The 19,496-nt window shown below is 31.2% G+C and overlaps 4 protein-coding genes across 4 annotated transcripts; 2 read left to right on the forward strand and 2 right to left on the reverse strand.

Annotated features, from left to right (window-relative positions):
• The first annotated feature begins 677 nt into the window (after positions 1-677).
• Hinfp (Histone H4 transcription factor) lies at positions 678-4,467 on the forward strand. The gene is made up of 3 exons (XM_065507453.1): positions 678-1,512; positions 1,638-1,954; positions 3,360-4,467. The coding sequence occupies exons 1-3, from the start codon at positions 693-695 to the stop codon at positions 3,747-3,749; spliced, it is 1,527 nt and encodes a 508-aa protein (XP_065363525.1). The 5' UTR covers positions 678-692; the 3' UTR covers positions 3,750-4,467.
• A 250-nt stretch (positions 4,468-4,717) lies between these two features.
• LOC135956860 (protein ABHD18) lies at positions 4,718-7,209 on the reverse strand. Its single transcript, XM_065507455.1, has one exon. The coding sequence runs from the start codon at positions 7,125-7,127 to the stop codon at positions 5,763-5,765; it is 1,365 nt and encodes a 454-aa protein (XP_065363527.1). The 5' UTR covers positions 7,128-7,209; the 3' UTR covers positions 4,718-5,762.
• A 2,714-nt stretch (positions 7,210-9,923) lies between these two features.
• LOC135957939 (protein DENND6B) lies at positions 9,924-12,944 on the reverse strand. The gene is made up of 2 exons (XM_065508787.1): positions 11,687-12,944; positions 9,924-11,127 (listed from the first exon to the last, which is right to left on the reverse strand). Exons 1-2 carry the CDS (start codon positions 12,908-12,910, stop codon positions 10,306-10,308), a joined length of 2,046 nt encoding a protein of 681 aa, XP_065364859.1. The 5' UTR covers positions 12,911-12,944; the 3' UTR covers positions 9,924-10,305.
• A 681-nt stretch (positions 12,945-13,625) lies between these two features.
• p115 (General vesicular transport factor p115) lies at positions 13,626-16,480 on the forward strand. The gene has a single exon (XM_065510454.1). It carries the CDS (start codon positions 13,659-13,661, stop codon positions 16,272-16,274), a length of 2,616 nt encoding a protein of 871 aa, XP_065366526.1. The 5' UTR covers positions 13,626-13,658; the 3' UTR covers positions 16,275-16,480.
• Positions 16,481-19,496: the final 3,016 nt, after the last annotated feature.

The raw sequence follows: 19,496 nt of genomic DNA on the forward strand, positions 1-19,496 counted from the left end.
AATTGTTTTTGCATTGTTGTATTTGTTGCCGGTACACACTCACCTTGTTAATACGTCTTGAATGAATTCTTTAAGATAAAATTTGAAAACAATTTCCAAAAAATGTTCCATGGCAAACGTATCCATACATACTTCATACATGAAAAATAATTTGCTGCTTCAGCGTATGTCAAACTCTACATAAAAAAATAAACGAATTCGCCGGATTTCTTCATGCTTCCACCATATATAAATTCGCCTTGGTACTATTATTACATAGTTGAAATTTTAAATTATTGATTTTTCGCTGAAAAGTGACTCATTATCTTATAATTTAGTAATTCATCTTGTTTACTGAAAAACATTTTATTCTTGAGTGTGCACGATGGTGACCAAAAACACTCACTTGCTCATCATTAATATAACCCATGAAATAGTATGAGAGGGGGCCCGTTTTTTTTTCTTACCAAAGTAGTTATAAATAGACGAAAGTACTGTTTGTAAATTTTATTCAGCTAACACACATTACTAAAAGAAAATAAGCGACAGTTTAAAATATAAAGATGCCTAATAAATTCATTTTTATAACCCCCACTTTATTTTCTACTTATTTAACCGTAATCCGTACCCTGTTTTTCATTTATTCTTTGCTCTCTTTTTTCAAACATTCGCAAAGCAACCCTGTTCTTTTTAACCCTAATCTTATCTACCATATGTTTTTATACAACCCTGTTATATTTGGTAAACAAAATGAGCGCGGCGTAGATGAAAAATCTAGCGGAAAATTATACATTTTTTTTACCATCATTTATAAAGCAATCATTTTGGGTACTTGTAGTCGCAAAAAAATCGAACGAAAAAAATATCATTCTTCATTTATTCCATCAGCACTGACAATGAGCAATAACAAAAGAAGGAAAATTGAACTGCCAACGATACCTTGCAGCTGGATTGGCTGCGATGTACAATGCAATAACGATTGGGAATTAAATGGCCATATCGAAGCACACTTGGAAGGCCTTAAGCCAGATACTGCGGGCAATTATAACTGTGTATGGGGAGCCTGTGAGTATAGCACCCAGTGTATAACACAGATCCATAGACATATCTTCTATCATGGTTATTACAATGGTCTCTTGGTGTTGGGCAGATATGAACTGGAGAACAATAAACAAATACCACGATGCAATGCTCCGCCCCGAGAATGTGACAAAATACCTGAATTGAATACAAACTTTCGTTGTGAATGGACGGATTGTGAGCGAACCTTTATATCGATTGTGGAATTTCAAGATCATATTGTACAACATGCTTCTTTCGAATACGAGATACAAAAATCCCCGGATGACGAAAGACCAAAAATACAGTGTAATTGGAATTTTTGCAAAAAACAAATGGACAATAAATATCGCCTAATCGAACACATACGCACACACTCGAACAAAAAACAAGTGGCCTGTTTTCATTGCGGTGAATTATTTAGGACAAAGACTACACTGTTTGATCATCTTAGACGTCAACCAGATAATAATAGTAAGTAGAACAATCTAGGGTTGTTTATTCATATTCGTGTTTGTTTTTGACTTGGTTGATAGTCAACATTTTATTGATTTTTTTTTTGGTTCATATCATGATGGTTAATTTTTTTGGTCTTCCAGCTCAAAAATATCAATGTGCCCAATGTTTTAAATATTTTGCTACCGAAAAGTTGTTACGGTCTCACATGATTAAGCATGTCAATTGTTTCAAATGCAGCATGTGCGATATGACATGTTCTTCCGCCAGTGCTTTAGCCACACATGTACGTTATAGACATCTAAAGGATAAACCTTTCAAGTGTGTTGAATGTGAATATCGTTGCGTCAGAGAGTCAGATTTAAATCAACATGTTCAGCTGGTTCACAGCCAGGAGGTTCATCGTTGTGAAGAGCCGGGTTGTACTTATGCTGTCAAAACCTTTCAGGCTTTAAGGAGGGTGAGTTCATTATTAATTGATTTATGCTAAATTTTATAGGGGAATACGAATTTATAATCGTTATGGGCAATATCTTAATTTCTATATGCTTTAATACACATAATGATATAATTTAAAAAATTCCGGCCAAATTTAAGATTCGAGAAATAAAAATACCGTTTTTAACTACTATGACGTAATAAAAATAAATATATCTCCGAAAATCGATAAGATGCTGTATAAATACTTTTAAAGTTGAAAATATATACTACTATGTATTTGTTTTTAATTATCTACTCAGCCATAAATAAAAATCAGAACTCAGGAAAAATGTTTATAATTTGTTGCTATTTTTCACACTGATAATATATAATTGTATACAATTTTTAGTGCTTTCCCATATTTTAGAAGTTATAGGTCTTCATTTTAAGACATTTGTTTTAGACTGCAAGACTCTTATTGATAAATTTTTTTAGAACAAAATATTGACGTTAAAAACCATTCAGCCCAGACAAAAACTGTCTGACCAAATTTTATTCACATCCTTACTAGACGTAAAATCAATATATTTTTTACATAATGGTACTTTTGTAAAATAAAATCATTTTAAAAAAAAAACATTTTTAAAAAAGCTTTTATTTAAATGCTCTAAAAAGAAGAAAACAAACTTTGAAGTTTCATTATCTCTCAGGTCATTGGATTCTACGACCCAAAATTAAGTTTGGAGTTTTGGATTAAAGATAAAATGCAAACTTTTTCTTAAATCTATTATGAAACTGTCGTAGGCGTAAAACGTTTACGCCAACCAAGAGGTGTTGCCGTAAACGATTATATATTTTTCATAATATATTATTATTACATATCGAGGGACTGACTATATTCCATATATAACTTAGAACCAGACGTTATTATCATGCCTACATACTAGTCAATGCATTTTGTTGTTGTATCAAACATATGATTTTTTTTTTTATTTTTGTTTGACAAATAGGAGTGCCTCGTCTCTATGTGTAATTCTCTATGCCTCTATAAGTTTTATTTACATACATATCGCTACCTTAATATAGAAAGGTCCTAACTAACATTTTCATTACTTTAGAGGAGAAGGAAACAACTTAAAAAAAAAACTAAATTTTGGGAAAAACCGAGTTAGGGCGTTTCTATATTAAGGTAACGATATATAAAATTAATATTTTTGTAGCAATAGTTAATAATGCAAAATATTTAAAAAAAATTATATGTACAATTAAATAGTTGCCTTAAATATAAAGTCTGAAAACTTGTATTTTCTAAGAGTGTGTTGAATATAGTCCCTCGATATATTAAATTATGTTTAAATTCAAGAATGCAATTTAAAATACTAAATAGTATTCAATTTAAATTCTTAAATATATTTTTAATGTTATTTGTTTTTGTATCCATTTAGCACTATTTGGAAATTCACAAGAATACAACATTCATATACATTTGTCATTGCTGCGATAAACCATTTAAGAATGGCAAAACTTTATCCTCGCATCTGATCAAAAAACATGATTTCCAACTTCCATCCGGCCATCGTCGTTTTACCTATCGCATTGATGAGAATGGATTTTATCGCTTAGAAACAACACGTATCGAAAGTCTAGAGGTAACTGAACAAATACTAACACCAAATTCATTTGAAACAGCTGAAATTACCCAGGATAGCAGTTGTTATGAAATTATTTCGAAAACAAATAAACAAGATGCCGCCCAACGTATTATTGTATCGAACGATAGTAATGAAAATAAGCTTATAGGTGAAGTTGTAATATCATTACCCTGTTTGGATTGATTTTTAGCTACAATATACTATTACAAAGAACTGCAAAAATTCATTAGGCTGTTTTAAAGATTAAACATTTTCCTTTTTCTTCACTATTTTATAGTTATATAAATTTAAAAAAGTTATAATGTTTGAATCAATTAAATCATATTATAGTACCCACAACATATATAGTACATACATATAAAATCTATATTCATTTTAGAGAGAGTTAGTTAAATTATAAGCAATTTTTAAGCTACATAAATAAATATGATTGATATGTTGTTATCATCATATCGAAACCAAAATACTATTTAAATTACTTATACCATTAAAAAAAAACGTTTTAGTTTGCCATTATATTAACTATACATTAGTAATACATATACATATATTTAAACATGTAATGCCACCACCATTATTTTAATTTTTTTAATTTTATTCTCTACTCAAACCAAATTAATTTTTATTTAAGTCATATTGTTACAGATTTTCGTTGCTTATAAGTGAAAATTACGTGTGATGCTCATATACTTTAATTTTATTTCTTAACATTTTGTTTTTTATGTTAATTTGATTTTGTCAAAAACTCTAGAATTAATTTTATGACAATATTATATATTATTTATATGAATATAAAGTCTGGCAAAAAGTTGAAAATTATACAAGAACCAGATTGCATTGAATAATCAAATATAAATACTAAATATAAATTAATTAAAAAAATAAATATTAAAGTTAAAAATTTTGAATTTTTATTAATTAGTTTGAGTATAAATACTACCGGGTAGGGGTTGGAAAAGATTATCCGTTGTTGGAGATAAAAGTGGTTAATAACTAAGAAGGCTGTTCAAAATAAAAGTTATTTTTTCTATTTGACCTTGGGTCCCGCTCTGTTCTACATCCCAAGTTCACAGCTTTCTAAAAGCACATTGGGATATATGAACAAAGAGGTGAGCTATATGATAGGGTTATTTTCCGAATAGACAACAACGTTTTTAGAAAAAATTACATCGTTTTTGAGAATTTATTAACAAACATTTAAACTCAGTATATAAAATACATATTACATATGTAAATAAATAAATATTTAGGGCTAGTTTCTTAATTGTTAGTTAAACATGGTTTAGCATGCTGTTATATTAAACATGAGACAATTTTCTACTGGATTTAACAAACGATTACGTTTTTTCAATTCAAATAGTGCCAGTTTTACTAGCTTGTCATAAAATAATTCTGAAATTGTAGTGAAATAGTTAAAGAATTAAAAACATATTTAAAAAGAAAATAAAAAATTATTTACAAACGAAATCAGTATTTCCTCCGCTTGTGTCACTAAAAAAGTCAAGGTTGCTGCATAAACAGGGGTTGTACCGAAATCTATGTCAAACACTTTGTTTAAAATGTTGTGGTCCTTTTTTTCAGAAGTAGAGATAAATTACACACAAAACAAGAAATTATTAAATATTTAATAAATCTTGTAAAGACTAACTGATAGAATTAAATTAATTATAGGAAAAGTCAACTTTTGAACCCTATGTCTATAATTGATAAATTTTTGTTATGATAAACTTCAAAATCGTTGTCAAGAGACAAATTTATCAGGTGTTATTATTTGTTAGTGCTTTAGCTCAGACAACTTTGTCATTAATTGTTATGATAAATATTTGTCGAATATAGACAAATTGAAAAATTGGATAATTATGTATTCGCTAATGAGAACATATAATTTCCAGGATAATATTGTTAAAGCAATTTTTAAAAACTTAAATATTTTCAAAAAAATATCTGTTCGAATATTTTTTTCTATAAAAGTTTTTGGAGTAAATTATTAAAACTATTACTTAGCTTACTGGTTTTTACTTAACTAAGCCGGCAATGCAGCTTGGTTAATACCAGATTATTAACTAAATGGAACTATGTATGAAAAACAACATTTCAAGTTTAAACTAAATTTGACTAACGAAATTAGTTGAACTACATCCTAAAAACTAGCCCTTAAAAAATAATCGCACTTTATAATGGTTAAATGTTGCGCCATTACAATGTGTTAACATATTTTTCCAAAAGTTGATGATACGTCAATTCACTAGCTGTTTGTTCTTTATTTAAACCTTGTGTGTCCAATTTTTTAGCTCTTTCAAACGCTTCAATAATACACGATCTAAACAGTTTTTGATGTAAAACATACGCGCTCACGTGACCGGCATCTAAATAACGAACTTCTACACCCGGCCAAATATCTTCCAAGCCCGTACAACCTTCTCTTGGCACATATGCATCATCCTTAGCACAAACAGCAATTATTAAAGAAGTGTCTTTTGGAACGGAAAAATTCTTAAGATGAGTGCACTCATCCATCATACCTCTCATAAATTGTAACGCCTCTCGTTCCCACCAATTTATTTTTGTTATATTTATTTTATTTTCTTTACTTTTATTTGGAAGTATAAAATTCATTAATCTAGTTAAAGAGTGTTTATCTTCAATCACATCATCTGGTCCTGGTAATTTGTTGATTTTCGAATTTTTTATATCCTTTTCCAGTTCAATCAATGATTGGTTAAAATTACGTATAAATTTTTGTCCTGCCATAAAAGCATCATCGATGACAGTAACCATTTTGGATAGTCGTTCACTGTATTTGCCATCAGAATAGTATTGAGTTTCCAGCATATCCCAATTAATCGATTGACTCATAACACCTGTTGTAAAAACAGTCGCAGCTGTAGACCAAGAGAGGCAAGGCACTAGTACCAGCGGTTTCGGCCAATTAGTAGCAGCTAAAGACGCCATGTGACCACCCATTGACAAACCAGTAATTCCTAAGGGACCGAAACCATTCCGTTCACACCAATGCAATAAGACCAGGCATTCTAGTATGAGACAACCTCCCATTACAAATATATCCGAAACATTATGAAGGTTTGAACGTACTTGATTGTCAGGTTTACGTGATCCATAAAATGGATTTTCCAGTATAATCGAACCAATGTTGCCATCCCTTAACAGAGGTTTTGCAATTAAATTACGACGTCTCCAAAAGAAATGATCCCCAGTTCCTGCTAAATGAATGCACATAGGATGGTGTCTATCCTTCCATTTATTGGGTAAAACAACCTGGAAATGAGCAGTTTGAGCCGCCTTAGGTACTATACCTGGTAGATGAAGTTCTAAAGGCGTAAGGAAATTTCCCTCCAATACTATGCAGTCAGGGGATCTATGTTCATTCAGGATTTGCACAGGGTAATCTTTAGGTACTAAAGGAAAACACGTATTTCGATGCGAAATAATCTTCCGTAATTGAAACAGTTTTTGCAAGTTCTCAGGTTTACCCCATCCTCTTTCAAAGAATCTGGTAATCAACATTCGACGATATATACTATCTAATTTACTAGGAGCCATATTCTTTCGCGTTTAAATTATATAAATTGTTTTGAAGGAACTTATTCCCAAACCCAGACAACACCGTACGCGTGTGAAGTAAACAAACTGTTTCCAATATCTAAGCAAAAATATCTAGTCTACTAAATACCGAACCTTAGAATCTTTTAAGAAATCATACTTATGTTTTACTGAAAAACCATTCATATTGAGCACGAAAACTTGGTTTAGCATTTTTGATCCAAATCAATATTGAAAATATAAGTTTTCTTATACCAAATGTAAACTACTTACGTACAAGTTTTCGTGAGAAACGATTTCATACAACACTGTGTAATTGTACCTATATTTTATAACTCTGTGAATGATAAATAGAGAAAAATGGTAATAAATGACAGATCAAAATAGAATGCTTAAAAAACAAACAAGGAATGAAGCATCGTCGGGCATGATCGAAATTATGATACTCTATGCTATATGAACTCGTAACTGGCAGTAATAATTGATTGAATTATTTATTTATTATTGTAATACAAAAACCATCTAGCCCAAAAACAATTAAATATTTTTTGGGCTCATAAGATATTTTGTAAAGTATTTTATTTTTATACTATTTTCATGGATTGATTCGGTTAATATTAGGGTATTCAATCGATTAACCGTTAATCGGTTAACCGATTAATTTTGGAGGTTAACCGTTGGAATAATTTGAAATTGCCGATTTTCAAATAACAAATAAACCGATTTATTTGTGTCGATTAACCGATTAACCGAAATTCCTTTTTTTTGCACTTTAAACAATTTTTTTGTATTTATTTTTCCGTTTCAATTAAAATTCAAATTTCAAATTAGATATTTTTTAAACATGATTAGTGAGTATATATAACAACTGACATATTTAATTAATATGTATGTATTTGAAACTTTGTTTGTATTTGCATGTATAGACGAAACTTTTTTGAAATGAGTCTTTTATCATAACTAAATGAAACTATTAAATTAATAAAAATCTAAAACAATCCAAAAAGGAATATTCTTTATCATTTCTCCAAGAAAAGTTTTATTAAATCTAAAGAAAAAAATCGTTTATACCTATTATATTATTTTTATAAAAGATTATTTCAGAAGATCTCACTAAAACCATAAAAAAAACTCACACATAGCTCATTTGCTGCTCATTTGAATATTTTATGACATTTTACTATTTCTTAAATAAATTTTCAACAAATCATGCGATTTCAGAAATATAAACAGTAGATGTTAATATCTTTCTAATCTGTATTAACCAAATTTTCACTTATCAAATATACTAGAAAACATTAATTTTAATTTTGATGTTTACAACAAAAAAACACTCTCACACGAAAAATAATTGACTTTTTTGAAAACTGATGCAACTATATGAAAGATTATAGAACAGCGTATATTTTGTATTACTTAGTTCATAAAACACGGATTTTGAGTTTTGACGTTGTTGCATCAAATAGGCGATATGTTTACAAAAATGATCTCAAATACCTTATTTGCTGTTTTTTATGTTTTTGTACACAAAATTCGTTGTTGTATTTTTTGAATTTAAAATGAAAATAGAAATTATTCGGTTAATCGAATAATTTTATATTAACCGAATAAACCTAAACCTCGATTAATTATTTGCTCGATTAACCGATTAAACCAGAAACCCGATTAATTGAATACCCTAGTTAATATTAAGCATTTTAATGTTTGCTAAAATGTATCTCTACCTCGTACGATGAATTTTATCTTGATCCAAATGTGTTTAAGGACTGAAAAACTAGTTTTTGGGAATTTGTATTTAGATATCATTAAGTGATTTGTTAAACTGATTTTCAGGAAATGTTTGCCAAGTTTTTTCCAACAATACAAACTAGTTTTATGATAATAAAATGCTAGAATTAAGGAAAGGATTTTTGAGATATCCTTCTTCAGAGGACCCTAATCATACTAATTATCCACTTTCTGATAAAAATGGTTTATTGAGATAATACTTGAGCAATAAAAACCTTTCAAGGATTAATACTTAGTCCCGGTCCACACTGTGAAACATTTGCTGCAAAACATTTTTAAATTCTCTTTTGAAACTGCATTCGTGTCCAGACAGTGAAGTTTTTGCTTTTCAGTTTTTGACATTTCTGTACAGAATGAATACGAACGAATAAATGTGGATGACATACTCAACAAAATCTTCATGTACATGAAACAAAGTTCCCTTTTTCATTCCTCTTTCCCCTTTTGTCAACAAACTCAAATGTTTTGCAGCAAATGTTTCACAGTGTGGACCGGGACTTATAAGACTTTCCCCCATTATCACATTCTATAGTTACGTTTTAACTTAAAGTTAAACTGACAGTTTTCATACAAAACTTATTTTAACAGGCAGTATAACTAAGTTAAGAAATAACCAATAACTAATAAATGGCGCTAACTTTAGAGGCCTTTTTCATAAAAAAATTTTAAACTTAAACGTTTTAAAATCAAATTTTGTATGGAAATTTTACTTTAAAACATTGTTTAAATTTATTTATTTTTATGAATATTGGGGTAGGTATTTAGCACGCATCTATTACAAAAATATGAACTTTGAACCTATATAAAAACCAAACTAAATTCCAGAGAACTTTAACAATGTATAACAAATATCGAATTCAGAAGAGTAAAGGTTAAATTGCTTTTATCCCTTTAAAAAACCAAACATTGATTCGAACTCAACTACATTAAACTAAAATACATTACGCATTTTCACTAAAAAATTATACATACATAGTTTAAGATTTAATTAATAACAACGTTAAGATCAATAAATTAGTTTTAAAATTTATTTTGTCACAATACTTAAGAATCTAATAGAGTTTTTCATATCAAATTTAGCATATTAATTACAATTCAAATGATAAAATTATACTTAAAAATATATATGTAGGTATGTATGTATTTACATACATATATGTATCTTCAAACATACAATAAATGAATAAATTATTATATTCATTATAAATTTCATTCTGAAATAATAGTACATACATACAGATTTAACTAGAAATATAGAAAACATTAAAATAACAAATTAAATTTTACATATGTATAATTAAACTATTTTAGTTGTAGTGATTTTAGCACTATAAAATCAAAATAATTGATCGTATTTATATATAAAATTTCCTTTTTACCGGTTTATTTATCATATATTAACGACATTTTTTAAATCGTGGGGAAGCAATTCTTTCATACAATTAATCTGAGCACGTATTTGATCACGAGTGGTACTTGCTGTGTTACCATTACTACTTATCCAATTACCGCTCAATTCATCAGTCAATTTATCATTGTAGAGATTCAATTTCTGTTTAAGTTTCAATATCATGTCAATTATTTCGACCTCTTGTTTGTCACGGGCCCATTGTTCTAAATTAGCCTCGGATAGAGCTTGCAACTGCAAATCCTGCAAGGTAAGTTGCAATTCTTTGTGGCGTGAATCGTACCAACCCCTAAAATTGGGTGAATTATAAAATCGTCGGTATAGACCCTTCCAGTCGCCCTTTAAAGGCGATGTTAAATGAGGCCCAGAAAGTTCTAAAGTGGCAAGAAAATCATCAAGTTTAAAAGCATTTGCATTTGGAGCGGATTTAAATGGACTTATATCTTTTTGTAGCGGCATTAAAGAGGCCATGTAACGTTCCAGTGGTATCATAAAACTTTGTGTTAGCTCTAAAAGATGACGTCTTAGCAGGGCGGTTTGTACATGTTCTGGTCGTTTAGTTTTTAAGCCCAACATAACTTTTTTAATAAGTGTTTTGTCTTTTTTTAAGAATGGTTTATATTTTGTGTATAAACCATGTGTGGATCCTTCACTGCTGCCACTGTTGGCGAGGACAGATGATGACGAGGAAGTTAATTGAATAGTATTGTTCATTTTTAGTGGTCCTGTATTGGTAAGCGATGTTACAGAGCTTGTATTTCTTGCATTTTTTAAAGCCAATTGTTGTTGTTTTTGTATGTTGATCTGAAAAATAATGTACATAACTTATAATATTGTAAACATTTGAAATTTGATTTGTATAGTTCGTTAAACAGAAGTTACATTTTTTGCTAAATTCTTAAGCATTTATTATTTAACTAAAAACCAAGCTTGGCTAACGTAACCGCTAAGCTATTACCGAAATAACTGAAATACCGATATAATAGAAAATACCATTGCCGCTATTCTGCAAATAATTTTAAATTATGGAAATACAAATTTTTGATTTCAATAATATTGTTATTGAAATATAGAGAATTTAAAATGTAAACACCCTTTAATTTTTGTGAACTTTATTAATCATTTAAACTACTGTTATCCAAATAACCGTTACCGAAATAAGCCAAAATGCCGTTGACTCTAAGCTGCCATTAGCGAAATAATCCAAATTAGCGTAGTTACATTTTAACTGTTTCGAATCGGTAGCAAACCTGGCTAAGGAATGAATATATGTCAATTTCAAGGATTTTAAATTATAATTTAACTTAAACGGCTTGATCTACAGTTTGTGTTTAAACTAAAAATTTGTAATTCTTTGTTTTACCTGATTATCCACCAAACGTAGCATATGTGGCCAATCTTTTAGAAGTTTTATAAAAAACGGATTAGTTACACCCAGTATTATGGGCGGGGGTATTTTTCCACATTCCCGTGTAAATTCTTTAAATTCGCTATCGTGTATTGTAAAATAGGGTCTAGCTTCAGCACAATATTCTAAGGGGGCAATTAAGGCCACCAAAGTCTGCACCATATGTGAACAATCGGCCGGAGAAGTACCCACTACCACAATAGGCTCCGCAGTTAATACCAATTCCCACAAAGTATACATATGATCAATGATAAAACTTAAACTATGAAATAATTCTACTTCATTGACAGATGCTATGTTTTTTACGTAAATAGGCTTGTACATTAACATTTTCTCCGGACAGCTGTTTTCCGGACTGTCATTGTGTGAAGCCGTTTTGCGACTACTTGCTCTGGGTAATTGAATCTGATAGCACTGATCGAAAAGTGGTAAATTATAGGTGACTCCCACCTGTAGTTGAGGCCATTCTGTATTGATTTGTCGACAGGCCTGTTTTAAAACTTCTTCGCCTTCACTGAAATATTTTTGAGCCAAAATACTCAACATTTCATAATAGAGATTGAAAAATGGCAGACGAGTAACAATAATAAAACTTTTTTGAAAATAGCCTCTAGGTAAGTTGGGATCTCGTTTTTGACGAAAATATACAAAACCCCAATAGTGAGATTGGTCAGCTTTCAATACTGGCGGACAGTCACTGTTAAAGCAACGAAACTGATTAGAGTTTCCAGTTCTACTCGAGTCCGGTGACATTCTCAGACGCATATGGAATTTTGTATCACCCATACAACCAGAATTAGAATCAGGAAATGCCATGTAGCAGATATTAGTAACTTCTTGTTCTGTGGGTATAAAATCTGTGGGATAAACAAATTCCAAGGCCTGGCCCAAATTCAAATCAAACGTAACTATGCACATGCACTGTATCCACTGCGATAATCGTGACCAATTTTGTGTTTCAATAACATCTGACGACGCCTCCATGTTATCCAAATTGAGCAAAGACACTGCAGGAGATTTTCTAATCACTCTTACTATATTCTCATCTAGGGTATTATTGCAATTTTGAATTTCTCTCCTTTGATCGAAATTAATCTCCTTTTGTTTATCCATATTGTTAGATTTGATAAAAGATAATTTTTGTAATGTTTTGATGTAAAATAAACTTTCCCTTTTCATTCACAAATTGTTAATTAACGTACGAAAAAAACATTTTAGCTATCGATGAAGCAACGAACAAAACAAAATAAAATAACAAATGACAAGTTGGTATATGCTGCCAGATTCATATATATTTTGAAAACAAACAAAAAACAAAACGCCAATACCATTCGAAGTTTCAAGGGCATTAATGCCCAAACACATATATATTGACTATGATCCAGTTGCTAACGGATTGATTTTTGACCTGAATTATGCTAATTAAAGAATTCCATTAAACTGGAATTCAATTATTATTCCCACTTAAATTTCTTTGTAATTCATGGCTTGAATTTAACTGTATTAACACAGTAATGTTTGACTTAAATTCCAGTGTCCTTTTCACTGACTAATGCTATTGAAATAAAGTCAACCCTTGAAATTAGAATGTATAAATGGAATTCAATTTGTTTTACTTGAATTCCAGCCAAATTGTTTATTCGTTTTTTTTTATTTTAATTTTTCCTACACAAAATTTCAAAACAGTAATTGCATTTAAACTGCTTACCGCACTATACATTTCAACTCCGGCAACGCTGCAGAACATCAATAGCGAATGCCAACCCTGTTTTTTGAAAATGTCAACAGACGTGTACAAAAACTAAAGGGTGTAAAAGAAGGCAGAAGAAGGAGAAAAAACCAATTTGTTGGCAAATTGTTTTTTATTTGTTTTTTCCTTGTAAAATTAACGAAAATAAACTTAAGTTGAGAAATTAAGAGAAACTCAATGGATTTTCTTAAAAGTGGCATTAAAACAGTGCTGGGTGCCACGGAACCGGGTCAGCAGCCCAGCCCTGCAGAAACTGTAGAAAAACTTGTAGATAGAGCAGCCTCATCGACCTTGTTGGAAGATAGGCGTGATGCCTGTCGCGCTCTAAAAGCTCTTTCAAAGAAATATCGCATAGAGGTAGGTGCACAAGGAATGCCTGCGTTAGTGTCAGTGCTGCAAAATGACTGTCAAGATTGTGAAATAATATCGTACGCTTTGGATACTCTCTGCAATGTAGTCGCCACAGAGGAATTTGATGAAGAAGCTGATAATCCAGCGGTGTCGGTTAATGTGGGTGAACAATTCACCGAAATGTTTATTAAGAATCCAGAACATGTCACATTGGTTATGGGCTGTTTGGAGGAATACGATTTTCGTGTTAGGCGAGCATCTATACAACTGTTGACGACCTTGATACAAAATAAGACCAGAGATTTACAAGAACATATACTAGTAAGTCCCATGGGTGTTTCCAAGCTAATGGATTTGTTGTCGGATAGTCGAGAAGTGATACGCAACGATGCCTTGCTGTTGCTCATCCAACTGACTAAAGGTAATTCTAACATACAAAAGATAGTGGCCTTTGAAAATGCTTTCGATAAAATATTCGACATAATACGTGACGAAGGTTGTGCGGAAGGTGGTATTGTTGTAGAGGACTGTTTGATCTTGATGTTAAATTTGCTTAAGAATAACTCCAGTAATCAGCAGTTCTTCAAGGAGGGCTCATATATACAACGTTTAGCCCCCATGTTTGAGTTGACCAATAGCGAGGTGGAGGGAGAACAGGGTTGGGCTCCACAGAAAATGTCAAATGTTCATTGTATGCTACAAGTAGTGAGGTCATTAGTCACGCCCAGTAATCAGCAACAAGTTGTGGCGTCATGCCAGAAGGCCATGAAACAGTCAAAGCTTTTAGAAGCTCTGTGTGAGATTCTTATGAGTAGTGGGGTGCCCGCGGACATCTTAACGGAAACTATAAATGCTGTAGCCGAAGTGGTAAGGGGAGATGCTGATAACCAAAATCAGCTTAGTAAAGTTATGGCTCCTAGTACACCACCTAGGCCAGTCATTGTGGTGTTGCTGATGTCCATGATTAATGAGAAACAAATGTTGGCCTTGCGTTGTTCGGTACTCTATTCATTCCAATGTTATTTATATCGCAATTCTGCAGGACAACAGGCCGTTGTCTCTACACTTTTACCTTCATCCGCTGCTGATGTTTCTAGTCTATCTACAGGTCAACTTTTGTGCACTGGTTTGTTTTCCACTGACTCTTTGGCCAATTGGTTTTCTTCAGTGGCTTTGATGCATACTTTGGTTGACAATACCGCCCAGAAGGAAGAACTACTACGAGTGCTGTTAGCCACTCCTGGTGGCCATAAACCAATAACTCTTCTCGAACAGTGTACAAATCTCTTGCAACAAGAGTCCTACAAATTACAAAGTAAAGTCGGTCTTTTAATGTTGTTAAGTATGTGGTTGGCTCATTGCCCAACTGCAGTCAAAACTCTGTTACAATCCCAGGGCACAATGGCTTATTTAACAGCTCAGATAAGTGGCAATGAACACGATGAAAATGAGTATTTAGTGCAGGGTTTATGTGCATTTCTTATGGGTCTTTGCATACAATTCAATGACAACAGTCTACCCGGTCAGAAAAGGGATGAAATTTGTCAACTGATTATAAAGAGAATTGGCCAGGAAAACTTTTGTAACAAACTAAATGAGGTTTCACGCCATGAGGCCTATAGTAGAGCCTGCAAACAACCACAAATTAGAGCTAAATCCGCTAACGAACTTCTACTGGATTATGAGTATTGTAAACTATTCAAAGGCCTTGAAGCTTTAGTAGTTAAACTTGTAACAGGTTTTGATGTTAATGGAGTAGAACTAACCGAACTAACGCTAAGTTCAGAGGCATCGGCTTTAGTCGCTCAATACAAAGGCATCATTAGAGGACTTGATACGCAAATAACATCTCTACAGGATACTGTGAAAAAACTGGAGACGAAAAGTGCCGATCAGGAACAAAAACTAGCGGAACTACAAACTCAAAATCATCAATTGACCGATCAAAATACCCTGCTTAAAGCCCAGCTGTCGGCTATAAAAAGTAATGATTCTTCCACAAACTCTTCTACACCCAATAATGAAAATAATCCCCACATCAACACCACATCATCTTCAAATCAAGCGACATTAGAAGCCCTTAATGCTGCCCAATTTCAGACCAATCTCTATTATACCGAAAATTTACGCTTAAATCAAGAAATTGAAGCATTGCGTAAACGTCTACAAGATGCCATTGAAGCGGCCAATTCAGCGAATGAAAATCATCATAAACTACAAAAAGATCAAGAAGATCTATTAGAACTTCTAACGGATCAGGAAAATAAAATACAACGTTATGCCGATCAAATGAGAGCAGCTGGTCTGCCAGTTGAAGACGACGAGAATGACGATGCCGAAGATCTTGAATCGGGCGACGTTAAGGTCAATACACATGCTCAGTCATCGGTTGTAATAAATTCCTTAGAAAATGCAAGTCCCACACATATGCAAAATATTTAAATACATATATACCTACTACATACTTATTTATAGAAAAGTAAGAAATTGCTCGTATGCATGTTTTTTAATAGAATTAAAGCCTGGCTTTGGAAAACGTTCGCATGTGTAGTGTGTGTTATAGTTCAAGATGTTTTAAATGTAACGATTAAAAATGATAATAATCTTAAGTACATACTATATAATAAAAAATAATAATTATAACAAAATTTTGAGCAGTTTTTTTTTATTTTAACATATGTATATCAAATCTAAGTTTCTTTTAAAGCTGGACAAACACAAGTTGTTTAGTCCGCCAAAAAAAGTATTTTTCAGAAAATTTTCACTGTTGATTTTTGTTTGATTCCATTTTGTATCTGCATCTTAAACAAAAACTTATATATCCATCAAATGTGGTTTTAAGTCTGCAATTATAATATTTTGTTCAGGACATCATGATTAGTGAATGGTATAAGAAGCTAATAATCTATTTTCATTTCGATTTTTAAAGTCGATTCATCGGACCCAATAGTCAATTTGTTTAAGAATCGATCGTCTTTTATGGCATCGCCGATTTTTAAGGACAAAAATTAGTCGATATTGTGCCATCGATTTTTCGAAAGCTTTGGCATGAGGAAAAAAATTTCCTTACGACATATCAAAAAAATCCATTTCGAGCTCTAAAATTTCAGAAAAAGTAAATTTTTAAAAATAAAAGTTGAGAAAAAGTAAATTTTTTACCTTATCTGAAAGTTGGGCGAGCTTTATGTCGTAATGGAAATTTTTCTTCCTCATGCCAAATGCTACCGAAATATCTATGGCACAATATCGATTGCTAAATCGACCCACCCTAATGTACACTAGGGTAACCAGATCTCATATGGGGGGAAAAAGATGTCGGAATCTTGTTCGCCTGGACCCAACAAAATGAATCCCCTTTCCAGATATTGAGATAGCCGAAATTTTGTGCTCGATTAAACGACGTTAACCCGTGCCGCTCGTCGCGTGAAAAAATGCAATTTTTTTAGTTTTTGTAAAAATTTTGCCATTAAAAAATTACTTTTGCAATTTAATTTATAAGAATAGACATATATACGCAATTGTAGTTCTAATGAGATATAAAAGACTAAAATTGGTTAAAAATTTTAAAGTTATTAAAAATTCCCTAGACCATTAACGTGTCTCAGGCCACTAGAACAAAAAATGTAGGGACAAAATTAACATATTTCAAGAAATATTAAAATAAAAGCTAATTTGTGCTTAAAATAAATATATACATACATATTTACTTGTATAAAACTTCGTAAAATATCGTTAACCTATTCGCAGGTATGACCAAACAAATTAATTTTTTTTAACCGCAGTTTCAAATATCCATTTTCAAATTTTTCAAAATTTTGTTAAAAAAATGTGAAAAAAGAATGACAATACCGCCTATAGTTTTTCCGTATCTTCGATTTAAATTTTGTGATTTTCGAGAAAAACAATTTTTTTGACCATATTTTGGCGAATGTGCCCAATTTCCTTACTGTTATGCATTTTAAGTAAAACCTGTTCAGAATATTAAGTACAGGTAATTTTAAATTCAGTCGGACAGTATTACTAAAATCGGAAAACGTTAACCCTTAAATCGTGAAGGCCAAAGGTCAATATTTGGAATTTTTCATGGAAATATAGCGAAATGTTATATATTTTTGGGCAGATTTTGATGAAACTTAAGGAAACTGTCATTCAGTTTCTTGACGTTGTTAGACAGATATTTAATTTTTTACCCATACATGCACACAAATTAAATGCCACTATTTGCTTACTACCAGAGATCGAAAATAACTCGTCCATATAGCAAAAAACCCAAATTGTGATTTATATTTTTGTGATAAAAATAAATCACTGAAAATGGTTTGGTATGTCTTTTATTTGTTTTTGTTGTTTTTAATGGTTTGATGTGAGATAAACAATTCAATTATTCTTGTTCTTAATAACTGTTATTTTCTATTTTATTTACATACAGTAACAGAAATGAGATTTTTTTTTAATTTGTTATTAATCTTTTGATCAATTTTATATATTTAAGCGTTGATTGCATCAAATGCATTTTTGTCATTTATTTTTCATGTTCGCAAATAAAAAAATAAATTATAAATCACTGATCCAGATTATTTGTGTTTGTTTTTTTTTCTGTTTCTCTCAACTCCAAACCTAAAATGTTCTCGAATAAATCACTCTCTCAGTGATATATCACAAAAAATTACGTTTAAATGGCTGCGAATGAGAATTTACCATTGAAATGAAAGTGACCGTTATTTTCGGTCTCTGCTTACTACTGATCTATTGGATAGTTGTCGGAGGAAGGTAAGTTTACAAGTAATTGGTTATTGGACTGTCTATGAGATGACTTTTTAAATGACTGTTTGAGGTCAATCAGTACCAGTAAATGATCAAATAATCAGTTAGGAAGCTAGTAAGGTAACTGACTCTATGTAACTGGTATGTGAATCCAAAGCGTTGATTACTTTGATCCAGCTATCGGACATTCTCATTGTAATCCAAAGGGTCATGCACTTGTTAAAATAACTATTCACGTAAATCACTAGTTCGGGACCGAATTTTTTATAATTATTTTTTTCAAAATTAAGTCAATTTTCTTAGAGTTGCATTTTTTTTGCTCGCACAATTTTACCACTGTTTATACTAAAAATTTTATAATTATCCTTACGTAAAAAAATATAGGACAAAATGTTATACAATAATTGCCTATGATCAATAAGAATATAAAAACAGCAGATGTGGACAATTGGATACCTTTTTGGGCAAAATCAATGCTGTTGAAAATCACATTGCATAGCGTTGCATTTTTATGCTCGCTACTGTATATATCCGTTTAAAAACTAAAAAGGCGTCCCCTGAAAAATACATTTTTTCCAGTTATGAAGACGTTGCAGCAAATATTAATTTTGACGTTTTATTCTACAGAGTATTAAGAAAGTACGTTTTGTTAAGCAACAATTTTTTTTAATGTGCTGTTTTTTATAGCGAACGAGTACTTTGAGTGGAAATTTAACATGTGTTTTGTTATTGTAACAAAAACAAAATACATGTAAAAAGTCCATTCAAAACGCTCATTCGCTATAGAAAAACAGCACATAAATCCATTTACTTAGTATAAAAAATTATGCTAACTTGATTGTTTCTAGATTTCAACCCAAATATTAGAAAAATATGAAAAAACCAATTTGTCATAAAATT

This window comes from Calliphora vicina, chromosome 4 (assembly GCF_958450345.1).
Source record: "Calliphora vicina chromosome 4, idCalVici1.1, whole genome shotgun sequence".
Taxonomy (NCBI): domain Eukaryota; kingdom Metazoa; phylum Arthropoda; class Insecta; order Diptera; family Calliphoridae; genus Calliphora; species Calliphora vicina.